General features: G+C 40.5%; 2 protein-coding genes across 3 annotated transcripts; one reads left to right on the forward strand and one right to left on the reverse strand.

Moving 5' to 3' along the window:
* Positions 1-29: 29 nt before the first annotated feature.
* LOC101157692 (pyruvate dehydrogenase [acetyl-transferring]-phosphatase 2, mitochondrial) lies at positions 30-4158 on the reverse strand. Of its 2 annotated transcripts, XM_023955915.1 has the most exons (9): positions 3719-4158; positions 3425-3607; positions 2202-2321; positions 1842-2128; positions 1432-1537; positions 1119-1355; positions 745-1044; positions 340-637; positions 30-306 (listed from the first exon to the last, which is right to left on the reverse strand). In XM_023955915.1, exons 1-8 carry the CDS (start codon positions 3794-3796, stop codon positions 362-364), a joined length of 1587 nt encoding a protein of 528 aa, XP_023811683.1. In that variant the 5' UTR covers positions 3797-4158; the 3' UTR covers positions 30-306; positions 340-361. The 2 variants fall into 2 exon arrangements, with proteins under 2 accessions (XP_023811683.1, XP_004069728.1); XM_004069680.4 differs by having other exon boundaries at positions 30-637; positions 3719-4157.
* A 139-nt stretch (positions 4159-4297) lies between these two features.
* terb1 (telomere repeat binding bouquet formation protein 1) lies at positions 4298-11134 on the forward strand. Its single transcript, XM_011476226.3, has 17 exons — positions 4298-4814; positions 4937-5047; positions 5125-5256; positions 5707-5838; positions 5949-6009; positions 6097-6209; positions 6625-6753; positions 6874-7026; positions 7104-7235; positions 7330-7455; positions 8809-8939; positions 9026-9354; positions 9430-9494; positions 9565-9642; positions 9990-10220; positions 10303-10368; positions 10460-11134. Exons 1-17 carry the CDS (start codon positions 4781-4783, stop codon positions 10549-10551), a joined length of 2115 nt encoding a protein of 704 aa, XP_011474528.1. The 5' UTR covers positions 4298-4780; the 3' UTR covers positions 10552-11134.
* The last annotated feature ends 3462 nt before the right edge of the window (positions 11135-14596 follow it).

The raw sequence follows: 14596 nt of genomic DNA on the forward strand, positions 1-14596 counted from the left end.
ATTTTCTCTCAGTATAAGCAATTAAATAGTTAAATTACTGAGATGATCTTTATTAAAGTTTGCAATAAAAAGTAATAGATTTTATAAACATATAGTAAGCAAGGTGCCGTAAATACAAAGTTTGTGCAGGAAAGGCAAAACTACTGTCTTTAGACAAGTGAGCTTTTAACTCGGTAACACGACATCACAACATCTGATGTGGTTTTTATAACACAACAGGAGAATGTTAGCTGCATTTAATGTTTCAACACAAAAAATTGTTTTTCTGCTACCATTCTTTTATGTAACACGTTGAATTTTGAGGGCAGAAAGTATCAGTCAAGAGGAAAAGCAGACTGTAGTGGATGTTTCTGTCTGTCAATTAGCCTTGATGAGGTCGAGCGAGGTCAAAGTTCAGATACAGCACTGTAGCAGTGATATCGTCTCTGTACATTCGAGCCAGGTCTTCTGGCAGGGTCAGCATCGAGGCCAGTCTCTCCTGGGACAGCTCTCCGTAATCCCCTGTACCAAGAGCATGTCTGATGAGGTGTGTGGCGGCGTTGGCGTCCAGAGCTGGAGAGGCACGGGCTTGGCGCTTTAGCAGGAGTTCATGCATCTGACCCAACTTCAACTTCTTCTCAGTTGGAGAAACCGGTGCCTAAAACAAACAAACAAACCAGATATTTTTACAGGAAGAAAAACCTGAAAAAAATGGTTTTATTGGAAACTCATAAGCCGTTAAAACCCTCAATTGGATTGTCTTACCTGTACGTGAACTCCGCTTAAGTGCTCGCCAACCAGTCGCACTGCCTCCTCGTTGTGCAGTTCATCCCACAGCCCGTCAGTGGCGAGGATCAGGAAGCGGTCCTGAGGTCTCAGCTTGTGGTAGGTTATCTCAGGCGTCACCTCCAGGTATGGAGGAGTTAAGTAGTTTGGGGGAGTATACTGATATAAACTGAGAGAGTCCAGGTCCATTCCAGGTTCCAAGCTGGCTAAAATGTTCTGCTGCAGCTCACGGCTCAATTTGAACTGCATGTCACCAAAGGAACGCAGCGGCATCAGAACCTGAAGGCAAGTTAATGCAATAACTGATGACTTATTTAGAACTTCAGTAGCACAGAACTAGAAAAGAAACTAACCCCAAGCAGTCTGTCATCTGTGATCACTGTGCTTCTCTCTGAGGGTGGATGCTGGGCTTTGATCCGTTCCACCTCGGCTTTGTTTTGAGAGTTGTGGTCCAGGGAAAGAGGCAAAGCGCTCCACGAACCGTCCTGGTTCTGCACCCCGAGAACTGCACGACAGTCGCCGGTGTTTGCGACATAGATGCCATCTGTGTCCACATGAGCCACACAGGCCGTGCAACCTGAAAATGCAACCTGGGTGGACAACAGCAGAGGTGCAGTCAAAACGACTCAGCCTCGGATAGACACAGGTGAGGAAGACAGCAGTTACCTGGATGGCTGTGCTCCTCAGCAGGTCATTGGAAAGTGGAACTTGAGCCTCCAAGGAGATATCAGCATCCAGGTGCTTAAATGCACAATCCAGAGCTTCCTGAGGGCTACAAGGAAAGATTTGGGTTTGGTTTTGTGTCATTCTATTTCTTTTTTGCTCGATTTTTTTTTAGTAGCCCATCCAGTGAAAAAATACCAGACATCAGCCAAGGCTAAAACCCAATGTATACAGGTTTAATTTGATAATTTTGTATTAACCTAAATGGTTAAATTATATAAAAGGCAGTCACAAACTTGTAATTGGTTGAATTTGACTGCATTAGGTAAATATTGCAACTAAAACACAGAGAAAAGGGGCTAAACTAAAAATGGGGGAGTTCCTATTAACTGCTGAAAGACATCTCTACCTACCTCATACCTGCATCCTGATCCTCGTTGTTTAGTAATTCTTGCCAGAAAACCCTGAGATGATCGGTGTACAGCGAGGCGGAGTCCCGATAATTCAAATCTGCGTGATGCTTATGCCACTGCAAGACGGGAGGGACACGTCTGCTGCTCTCCATGCTCCTCTCCAGCTCTTCCAAACAGGGCTTTGGCATCATTGCAACGGCCACGTAGTACAGCAGTCGTTCACTGACGGCCTGGGCGCACGCCCAACCGCCGTGGCCGTCAAAGACCCCAAAGAGCATGCCTTTTGACTGGAGACGGCAGTCAATGCAGTTAGCATCATTATAGAGAGGATGGCATTAATGTGCAGAAAGAAAAGCCTACCTGTAAGCAAGTAGCAGCACTGCGCCGGTCTTCATTCGGTGTATTAGCAGCTAGCTGGTTACTGTCAAACTTTCTAACAGCACTGAGTCCCCTGCCGTCAAACTCTGGTAAACGTACACTCTGGAAAAAGGCAAAAAAACAAATTCTCAATGATGTAAATAACTAATAGGGCTATGGATCATTACTTAAGTGATGATTCACATATTTAAAAAAAAAATTTAAATAATAATTTTATCTTTAACAGAAGATCAAAATCAACAAAACAGAAACGATAAAAGCACAAAGATTTAGGTATTCCAATATTATAATTATCACTTAATACAATGTTACACTCAGAACTTTTTCTGTAAACTTCCAGTAGATAAACAACAACTAAAAAGTAAATGAAGATATAGTAAAAGCTTAATAAAAATGTAGGCTCGTTTTCATCTTTAGAGGAAAATGCTCAAAAGATTTTTTAAATATTCTTAAACATATGTTCTTCATATTTTAATTCTTAACTTCAGTTTTTTTTTTTTTTATCTACGTCAATGCAAAAAACACTTGATAGCTTTAAAGAAGAAGCTTCACTGACACTTTACTCTGAAGTTTTATTTACTTCCTGTGGCAGTACGGCGTGCGGTTTGTTTAAAGTCCAACATTACATTTACAATTACATTACCTGAACTGTATTTTTAACTACACTCTGTCTACTACATTTATTAAGATGGGGAATCAGTCATCTTGGAATCTTGCTATACTTGCATACTTATGAAGCCTTAATGTATTAACCTAATCAATGTATCAATTCATATCCCTATGAAAAATGATCAAACCATCAATACAGTGGGATGTGTGAAAACACTGAATTTCACGTCAACACCTGACCATAGTGTGGTGAAATGTTCTTGTTTCATTTGTAAAAAAAAACCCACAGTGGGACGAACTTTATTAAACTAAAATATGAGTGGATTTTCCATTAATTCATTTAATTTACACTTGATTATCTTGCAAAAAATACTAGGAATCTGGAAAACTTCACCTGAACTGTTTAGAACCCAGATATTTATCTATGAGTCACATAGGTTGAAGTTTTGGCTTAAGATGTCCAAATGAAGCAATGTCAACTACAACCACAAATTATGATACAAATCGAGTTGTTAAAAGGCATGATCTCCATTTTAGAGATCTAATTCAGCTGCAGTGTGTTTTCCTTCCAGCCAAATAGATGAAAAAGCCAATACCTGCTCATTGCTCCTAAGAATACTGTTGATCTGAAATGGGCTCTGCTGGAAGTCTAAATCCTGGCGTGTTGAGAAATATTTTCCATGATGCAGAGACCATTTTCTGGATTCTTCATAGGTGCTGCACAGCCTGTCACATGCGGATGAACCCCATGAGTGTGAGAAATGGCAGTGATGTGCTCCCTGAAACCAAGAAGGGGATGACAGCGCAATCAGATGGGGGTGATGGCGTTAGGATCTATTTTTATTAAAAGTGATGTTACAGAAAAATATAAGTCGGATTCATCCACAAACCTGGAGCGGGACAGTAGAGTATAACGTCAGCGTGTAGCTTGCTTTCTTCACGACATCGGCATAGACTCGCGCAAACATCGCTACTGTCACGCGGATAGCAGGGTATCACGCTACTTCAAACATAAAACTTTCGAAAGAAGGAAGTCCTACAAGTAGGTTTTATAATACAAAAAACGTACTCCTATGCTAAACGTCCAACCTACTAGCCGCACAATCTATTGTCGTAACTGTAAACAATGTCTCACAGCAGTATTACCTCAACACACGCCGTGTGTGTAGTTATTTACGAAGACAATTACATGAAAAATCTACACTTGTTTCGATTGAGCCAATGTTCCTCAACACGACTACACACATGAAGGCAACGTGCAGCAGTTTACGTCTGAAGTATGCGATTGAGGGCGGGGCACCTTAAAAAAAACTTTTTCAACCAAAAAATTATAATTTTTATTTGTATTTTAAATAAAACAATTTCTCTATTCCCAGAGTAGAAGCAGTAATCAGATAAAGTTAGTAAAATGAAAAAAGTATGATTAAGTAAAAAAAAAAAAAAAAAGACCTTTACTAAATAACTGAATCACACCAGGGGGAGGAGCTAACAGCCTTCCCCCGGCACGCGGGCCCTTTGTATCAGACTTTAGCAGAAAGAGCGAAAAGACTATTCTCTTTGGATTTGGAACTTTGTATGTTTTCTGGTAATTGTGACCTTGAACAGCAAAATTAGCTTTAAATGTGTTTTTTTTTTTTTTTTATAATAGCGCTGCCTTTTACGTTCTAGGTGCAGTTTTTCTACGTATATATTATAACACGAGCCCGTTTAGTTAATGACAACTAATAATTAGCCAAGGTGTAGAAAACTAGGGCTTACCAAATTTATTTATTTATTTTTTTGCTAGCCACCCGTGAAAGTAGCATTTCTTAATAAAAATAAATACCATAACTTACTTAAACCAGTTAAAAAAGAAAAATATGTCAATATTTCTAAGGCTAGAGTAATACGATGCTAACCAGTTTTGCTAGCAAGGAACCCGATCTGTTTTAAAGCAAAGACAACGGCATAAGATGGAAAATACAGGAGTTTGTAGCAGCCGTAACAGTAAGTGGCATTATCACAGGTCTTTATTTCATATTTTTGTAAACTAAGAATTTACAATTTTTGTGAATTAAATGAAATAATTCATATGTTGAACTGATTGAACTTCTTGTTTTCTTTGTCAGCCACAAAAACAGATCTGAGTTTGCTGCTTGAGTGTCTGAAGTTTCAGATGAAGTCTCCTGACTCACAGAAACAAGCCCTTCTAACCATTAACTCAATCTGTGAAAACAGGGGTAATGTACTTGACGCTGTGGATCTAGTACAAGAGAAATACATATATTCAGTGTACCAATGTACTTTTCCCCCTCAGAGGATCATGTGGACCTCTTTAGAGAACTTGGTGGTGTGACTTTTGTGTATAACCTCTCCAAATCCAGTGTTGTTCATCTAGAAGTGAAAGAGGCAGCTCTTTTTACACTTGGAACACTGGCAGAATGTAACGGTAGGACAGTGTGTTTCCAACTCACTTTATACATTCATTCATTCATTCATTCATTCATTTTCTTCACCGTTTTTCCCTTTCGGGGTCACGGGGCTGCCGGAGCCTATCCCGGCCACTTTATACTCACTTTATACATTTGTAGATATTAAAAATGTTCCTAAAAGCAAAGCCTGTTCAGCCTAAAAGGAAACAAGTGTACTGATACACATTGCTTAGCAATTTAGACTTTTAGGAAATTTTGAAAAAGCTAAATTTTATGTAGAGATTTTTTTTAAAGGAAGTACAGAAGGATGTTTTTTGGTGAATTTGTTCTGTACTGTTACATCCTAGTTCTGATTTTAGCCGTGAATAAGAAGTAAACAGTTGCAAACTTAAATAAATGCCCACTGATGTGCAATCTGATAAAGTTTAACCTGCTCACAAAATCCTGTCCTCTTACCCCTTTGTTAGTATATTGCAAGAACTCTTTGTGCAGAAAGGAGATCTTTACAGATATTTCTGGCTGGTTGATAAAAGAAGACCTCCCCCTGACTCAGAGGAGAGTGACTGTCTATTTGCTGTTTGTGCTGGTAGCCAACAACAGTAAGATCAAAGCTTTTTAAGCAGCGAATTGGTTAAGCAGCTATTGTGGATGAATCGTTTCACCTCCTATTATTTTGTTTTCTTAACCTCAACTGTGTGCGTCATTACAGAATCAGGACAGACTTTAGCTCAAACCACCGGTTGCCTGGATATTCTATTAGACCTCTTCAGGTGTTTTATACTTCCTAACTACACATTTCATTTATTTCAATGTGCTGATGTAATTTAATGCACCTTTTTTTTCTTTTCTTTTTGGAGGACCACCTTCCCCCTGTCTAAAAAGAACAACCTAAGAACTCTGACTCAGACCTGTCAGCTTTGGGCATCTGTGTCAAGTGCTCTGTGTGGATGTGTCAACAACCCCCAGAATGGTAACATCACCATCCTCTCAGTTTCATAAGGAATCCGTTGGAGAAAAAGAACATATGGTGGATTAGGGGTCATGAGAATGAAAAAGAAACAGAATAGGATGACCCTCACATTTATAAATGTTTAGACTATATCTGTGGCCATAAAAAACTTTCTGTTTTTTCTCTTACTTTGGTTAAGAAATGAAAAATTGTGCTTCTGAGTCAATCCTAAAACTACTTTCTTTCTTTCTTTTTGCAACTCACATGACAACATAAACAGGAATGTGTTTCTTTGGAGCAAAAAAATCACCATATTTTAAATGTTGCACTATGCAAATACAAAATGAGCAAGAATCTAGTCCTGCTGGCTGATAAAGTGGATGTGTGGAGTTAGATCAGACGAGGTTTTTCCCTGATGATGGGTGGTGTTTTACAGAAGAAGCTCAGCGTATTTGTGTGGCGGCCTTTCCAACGATCAAAACATGGCTTCAGCAGATTTCTCTCCCCTGCACTAAAATTCTTCAACCCATATGTTCCTTCATTTCCATGACAGTTGCTAATAATTGTAAGTCGAAGCAGCAGAATTATTTGTTTTTTAATAACTTTTTGTTGGTTATGTGTGTATGCAAAGGGATTCTAAAATGACCGTGGATAAATGCTAACTGTCTCTTTGGTTTTTTTACAGGTTGTGTTCAGGAGAGTTTCTTTGCCTCGGGGGGTTTAGAAACTCTCACTCTTCTGCTGGTTCGCCTCACCTCTGCTGCAGATACAAGCATGTTGTCCTGCCAGCTGGCTGTAATTATTGCTAAGACTCTGTCAGCTTGCATCACTGATAACCGTGTGTACTGACTGACAAAACATCCAACAATCCAATGCTCCTTTTTTTCCTCTAACATGACTCGATGTTCCTTTCAGCTGCACTGGCCTCGGGTCTGTCTCAGTATGGCCTGGTCTTCCATCTTTTCTCTCTGCTGTCAAATTCCAAATTGGAGCCCGAGGACAGACTCTGTGTGTTACTGAACATCGGTCAATGCACTGCTGCCTCTGGTGAGAGCGTTTTCTGTTTTTACCTTATTATAGACTCTCAGTTGATATGTTCCAGCATCAATCCACACTTTCCTTCTCTCATTTCTTTGCACAGATGAACACCAGTCTCACCTGGTTCAGTGTGGAGGGCTGCCTGTTATTATAACGTTACTCACTGAAGACGCATGTGAAGAAGTTAAAAAAGCTTCTACTTTCATTTTACAGACCTGCAAACAGGCCAGTAAGTTGTTGTTTTTATTTAATAGGCCATTGAAATTACTTTGTATAACTATTTTGAATCAGTTTCTGTAAACAAAAATCTACCTTTATAGTATTAAGCTAGTGACACTTTAATAATATAAGCTCATTTAAAGAAAACAAGAATATATAACCAATGTCAACATGGAGACAATTGGATATATTTGAATCATTTTAAACCATTTATTACCCAAACATATGGACACATTTCCTAGCCACTAGGGGCAGCAAAGAGCATGTTAAAAGGCCAACAAATAACAGACTAAAGGGTGAAGAAATATGGAAGCGATTCTGAGCATAATTAAAAATAAAAGTCAAAATCAGAAATGCTTTTTCATTTTCAAAATGAAGCTGCATTTTTCTGACTCAAAATTAAAATGAAAAATCAATACTTCAAAATGCTTTTTCATTTTATAATAAAAGTCCTGAGAAGCTGTGTAAAATCATCAGAAGTTCACAATCATCACAAAGCCCTCTCCCCTGCCGCTAACACAAAGCTCCACTGCTCCTGGTGTGTCTGTGTCTCTTAGAAGCCGGACACAGGGAGAAAGCAGTGACGTCATCGCCCCGCCTCCTCGCTGGAAATGCTTATTCGAATTGAATACAACATACGACATTGTTCGCAGGGTGGATGTAAAAATGAAAATGCAATCCCCTCTTTGCATTTTTGTTTTAATTATGACACAGAATAAGCGGTTTTAACGTAGAAAAGGAAAAAGCCTTTTGAAGGAATACTTTTTCATTTTAATTTTGAGTCATTTGATGCAGCTTCATTTTGAAAATGTTAAAGTATTTCTGTTAATCCATTTTAATTGTCAAATTAGACATTTCTAATTGAATGTTGCTACACATTTACCAGAGAACGTCTTGAAAATGAAATGTCAAATTCCATTTTCTTTAGCATTTTAATTAAGTGACAGAACAATCGGTGTTGAAGTAGAAAAGGAAAAAGCGTTTTGGTGGATGGCTTTTTCATTTTAATTTTGAGTCAAAAAATGCAGCTTCATTTTGAAAATGAAAAAGCATTTCTGGTTTTGACTTTTATTTTTAATTATGGTACAGAATCGCTTCCATAGAAGAAACGTGTCAAAATTAGAAAAACATTTAAAAATAGAATCTTTTAACGCAAAGTAAAAAAAATGATGGGGAAATACAACAAAACGAAGATTATAGGACAGTAAGCTGCAGCAAGACTCCAAATATCTGTTAAAATATCTGCAGAAGAAATATTCAGTAAAACCTTCTGAGCTGCTAAGAGAAACATGTCCCTTTACTTAACAGATCAGCGATTCTAAAGTCATCTGCTAGATAAGACCTGTTTTCCTTGTCTTTAAAGCCATGCGTTTGTCAGCACATGATCAAATAGGACAACAGGCTGAAGAGCCAAGTCAAACCCTGGAAGACTTCAAAAAGTCAGCCAGGGATCTGCTGCTCAGGATTAACCGCTTAGAGCAAAGGCAGTTAAAGGTTAGGCCTGTGTTCAAACACCCACATCGGTATGAAAGCCTTTTTTCAATCATGTTATCACAATGACATATGATTATGATTAATAGGGGGATGAGAAGGAGCAGGAAGACATTGATGTGTCACGTCCAGGTGAAAGTCACCGCCAGCTACATCAGTCTGCAGGTTTTCCTCTCAAAACCATCCATTCACAGAAGCCTGCATGCGTGAGCAGTGATTGTGACGCTGGACTTCAGCCAGACAGGAGCGAGAAGGACTATAAAATGAATAATGCAACTTTGAAGACTCTTTCCCAGGAAGAGTTGACAAAAACTAGCAAAAAACCTGTGATGTGTTCAGTGTGCAAGACTGCAGGAGTCTCACTGCCTTCTAATGGTCGGTCACTAGAGGGTGACAGTGAGCCACAAAATGCAAACAGGTCAGTGGAGCTAATCAGTTAATTATCACAAAGAAATATTTTAACAGCCTTTTTCTATTTATATTGTTCATTTAGTCTCATCTTTGAACCAGTTTTATCAAAGAAGCAGAAAAAAGGAGCTGAGATTAAACGTACTGATGGTAAGAAATAACACTATTGTTTTATAGTCTTTAATAATAGAACTTTTAGAGTTTTGCATTTTTATTTTAGAGTTCCAGAGCAGGGAGATAAGGGAAGTCCAAAAACCACCAGCAGAGGAGCCTTCATTCTTTCAAATGCGATGTGCAGGTAGGGAACGATGGAGCTTCCCCTCAGTGAAACGTTGCACCTGATCAGCTATCGACTCAAACATTTGAGTAATATTTAAAATTTATAGTCAAAAAAAGGTTTTCTTCTCTTTTCAAAGACGGGTGTGAGGTTGAGTCAATTTTCTTGTGAGTTAAGTTTTAAAAAAAGTTGATTTCCAAGTTACCTTAAGCACTTTATGTAAAGGATTTATTAGGATTACATAAAATGTCTTAAATAATCCGGACGTATTTTCTCAGACTTAAAGACATTCAGATTAGATAGATTCATGTATCTACTGGATTTTCTAAAGCCAACCCCTTATGTAAGTGTTCTTTCTCTTTCTTTAGGTTGTGTGGTACCCTTTGAAAAAGTGACAAGTCGTAACTTTGCATCCCTTCAAAGCTTCTGCCACAGCAGCTGTGACCTGCATCGGGTCCTCAAAGAGGCTACGGAGCGGTTCAGGAAGGCCCGTTTAAACCAAGTGTTTATGAAAGAGCATCAGGATGTCCAGAACCAGCTCACAAACAGAAGTTCTGTGAGAGTTGCAGCTGCACAATCCCCAAAAAACCCTCAGAACCGTAAGTCTTTCACTATTTTCGTCTACAGATGTGTTTAGTACATTGCTCTGCTGTGAATTCTCTTCTTTAAACTTCCTCACAGGTGTTTCTTTGACTCCTTTGCACAGAGGAGATCTAAAGAAGACTTTTGCCTTCCCCAGCAGAGCTGGTAGGACATATGTTCATTCAGTGACATGAAATATATTGCTATTCAAACACGTGGTATGAATTTCATAACACCTATTCCATAACTCCTTTAGATCCACGCTTGACTCCCCTCAAAAGGCTGCATGCACCTGAAGACAGACGTCCAGTGTCACATTTGGGCATCACGCGTGACCACTACGCCTGAGCGCCTGTGGCGGACTAGTCCTCTCTGAAACGTGCTTTTGGCAGCAGACGAAGCAAAGAGGGAAAGAATGTTGACCCGCAGCCAGTGTTCTCACAGCACAGCCCAGAGCTGGTTCAGAGCGCCACAGCTGTATTAAGCTGTTTCACACTCTAAATGGCACAGTGTGTGTGTGTGTGTGTGTGTGTGTGTGTCTGTGTGTTTGCAGTCATCGTCTGTGAGATACTAGGGCTCAATTATTATTATGATGCTTTTGTTGACAAATGTTTGTGCAGCCTCTCATGCAGGGGAGCTGCTGTGTGCTAGAATCTGTAGCCGTCATGTTTTTACCTTTTATCCAATGTACACTTTGTAAGACTCTACTAGTTTTTGGACATTATTTAAGCCATTATTTCTGTTGCAGTTTGTGGTTTCTATTGTTTTTAAAGTTTCCTTTTCATGAGCTTTTCTGTCGAACACTTGTAGTCATATTGATATTTATAGTCATATACATATTGATGATATCATTGATATAAATGTATTTCGTGTAGTTGCTGTGTGAAATAAACGTGTTTTGTTGATTGGAAGCCTGAAATCAACCTTTGAATCTACCGTAAATGTTTTTATTGATGCAGAGAGAAGAGAGCGGAGTAACGGGGAACCATGCATAAAAAGCTGCCAAACCAAACTGTTCAGAGGTTTTTAGTCAAACCAAGTTAGGACATTCATTCTTTAAATGTGTTCAAATAGTAGCCACTTAGAACTTGAACATATAGATCAGGAACAAATAAAGGAAAAATGACATTTTTCAGTTACTCAGTGGAAAACAGAGTAGGAGGAACTACATAAAAAAATAGTAATTTTATTGATTTGGTTGAAAAACTTGATAGATTTTTTGCTCTGTTAAACACAGTGTACATTTATGTATTCTACCAAAAGTGCACGTTTTTGTAGCCTGGAATTCCTTCTTTTCTCCTATGAAATGGTAGAAAAGGAAACTGCAGGAGTTGAGCAGTGAGGAGGTCCGATACCTCATCTCTGGAGTAAAGAAGTATGGCTTCTCCTGGAACTCCCATCTTGTGGTCATATCGCTTTCCAACCGGGTGCACGAATGTCCACCTGGCGAAGAAATAAAGGCCACGACTGGTAAAATTAACATTTTTGAAGTGAAGTGGTTTCCAATGTAACTATCCGAATCAGCATGACAAACACGCTTATTTCTAGTTTTTATCTAAAAGTCTGAATCCACGGGTGATGATGGTTCCTAATTGTTTTGTGGTCAGACTGTTACTCTACAAATGCTGCACTTATTTTAGGAATAATTCAAAACCAAATGTAATTAACAAATAAAATAGCTTACTGTTTATTCTTTCTTTTCTCTTTCGGCTTTTCCCATCAGGGGTCGCCACAGCGAATCATCCTTTTCCACCTCACTCTATCATGGACATCTTCTACCCTAACATTAGCCAACTTCATGTCCTCTGTTAAGACATCCATGTATCTCCTCTTTGGCCGTCCTCTTGCCCTCCTGCCAGGCAGCTCCATCTCCAACATCCTTCTACCAATATATCCACTATCCCTCCTCTGAACATGTCCAAACCATCTCAGTCTGGCTTCTCTGACTTTGTCGCTAACACAGGCAACATGAGCCGTCCCTCTGATGTACTCGTTCCTTATCCTGTCTAACCTGGTCACTCCTAAGGAGAACCTCAACATCTTCATCTCTGCTACCTCCATCTCAGCCTCTTGTCTCTGTCTCACTGCTACCGTCTCTAACCCATAGAGCAGAGCTGGTCTCACCACTGTCTTGTACACCTTTCCTTTGAGTCTTGCTGGCACTCTTCTGTCACACAACACTCCTGACACTTTCCTCCACCCGCTCCAACCTGCCTGCACTCGCCTCTTCACCTCTTTTCCACACTCCCCATCACACTGAACTGTTGACCCCAAGTACTTAAACTCCTGCACCTTCTTCACCTCAGCCCCCTGTAACCTAACGCTTCTACCTTGATCCCTCTCGTTCAGACACATGTATTCTGTCTTACTACGACTGACCTTCATGCCTCTTCTTTCCAGAGCAAACCTCCACCTCTCTAGCTGTTCCTCCACCTGCTCTCTACTCTCACTGCAAATTACAATGTCATCCGCAAACATCATTGTCCAGGGAGATTCCTGTCTTACCTCATCTGTCAGCCTGTCCATCAGCATAGCAAACAAAAAAGGACTCAAAGCTGATCCTTGGTGTAGTCCCACCTCCACCTTGAACTCCTCTGTCTGACCTACAGCACATCTCACCACCGTCATACTTCTCTCATACATGTCCTGAACTACTCTGACATACTTCTCTGCCACTCCAGACGACCTCATACAGTACCACAGCTCCTCCCTCGGCACCCTGTCATACGCCTTCTCTAAATCTACGAACACACAATGCAGCTCCTTCTGACCTTCTCTGTACTTTTCCATCAACATTCTCAAAGCAAAAATGGCATCAGTGGTGCTCTTACGGGGCATGAAACCATACTGCTGCTCACAGATCTCCACCTTCTTCCTAAGCCTGGCTTCCACTACTCTTTCCCACAGCTTCATTGTGTGGCTCATCAACTTTATTCCTCTATAGTTGCTGCAGTTCTGCGTGTCACCCTTGTTCTTAAAGATCGGAACCAAAACGCTTCTCCTCCATTCCTCAGGCATCTTCTCACTCTCTAAAATCCTATTGAACAACCTTGTTAGAAATTCCACTGCTGCCTCTCCTAAGCACTTCCATACCTCCACAGGAACGTCATCAGGACCAACGGCCTTTCCGCTCTTCATCCTTTTCAGAGCCTTCCTAACCTCATCCTTTCCAATCTCTGCTACTTCCTGCTCCACAACAACCACATCTTCCTCCCTTCTTTCCCTGTCATTTTCCTCGTTCATCAGCTCCTCAAAATACTCCTTCCATCTTTTCTGTACACTCTCCTGGGTTGTTAGCACCTTTCCATCTCTGTCCTTAATCACCCTTATCTGTTGCACGTCCTTCCCATCTCTGTCTCTCTGTCTGGCTAGCCTGTACAAGTCCTTCTCTCCTTCCTTTGTGTCTAACCTGTCATATAGCTCATCGTGAGCCTTCTGTTTGGCCTTTGCCACCTCTCTCTTCACTCTACGCTGCGCTTCCTTGTACTCCTGTCTACCTTCCTCAGTCCTTTCTACATCCCACTTCTTTTTAGCCAACCTCTTCCTCTGGACGCATTCCTGTACTTCCTCATTCCACCACCAAGTCTCTTTACCGTCTTTCCTCTTTCCAGATGACACACCTAGCACCTTCCTACCTGTTTCCCTGATAATTTCTGCTGTAGTTTCCCAGTCATCTGGAAGCTCATCCTGACCACCCAGGACCTGCCTCAACTTCTGCCTAAATTCCTCACAAGTTTCTTCATTCTGTAGCTTCCACCACTTGGTCTTCTTTTCTGTTTTCCCTCTCTTCTTCTTCCTGACCTCCAGAGTCATCTTACACACCACCATGCGGTGCTGTCTGGCTACACTCTCTCCTACCACCACTTTGCAGTCATTAACCTCTCTCAAATGGCCTCGTCTACATAGGATGTAGTCCACCTGGGTACTCCTACCTCCACTTCTGTATGTCACTCTATGTTCCTCTCTCTTCTGGAAGTAAGTGTTGACTACAGCCATTTCCATCCTCTTCACAAAGTCCACCACCATCTGTCCCTCCAGATTCCTTTCCTTCACACCAAACCTGCCCATCACCTCCTCATCACCTCTATTGCCCTCACCAACATGCCCATTAAAGTCTGCTCCAATAACAACTCTCTCTCCTCTGGGGAAACTCTGTATGACCTCATCCAACTCACTCCAGAATCTCTCCTTCACTTCTAAGTCACAGCCAACCTGTGGCGCATACCCACTGACTACATTCACCATCACCCCTTCGATTTCTAACTTTAAGCTCATCATCCTGTCTGAGACTCTTTTCACTTCTAGAACACTGTTTACAAACTCCCCCTTCAGAATCACTCCTACCCCGTTTCTCTTCCTATCAACACCATGATAGAACAGTTTGTATCCTCCT

The sequence above is a fragment of the Oryzias latipes genome, chromosome 6 (genome assembly GCF_002234675.1).
Source record: "Oryzias latipes chromosome 6, ASM223467v1".
In the NCBI taxonomy this organism is placed as follows: Eukaryota; Metazoa; Chordata; class Actinopteri; order Beloniformes; family Adrianichthyidae; genus Oryzias; species Oryzias latipes.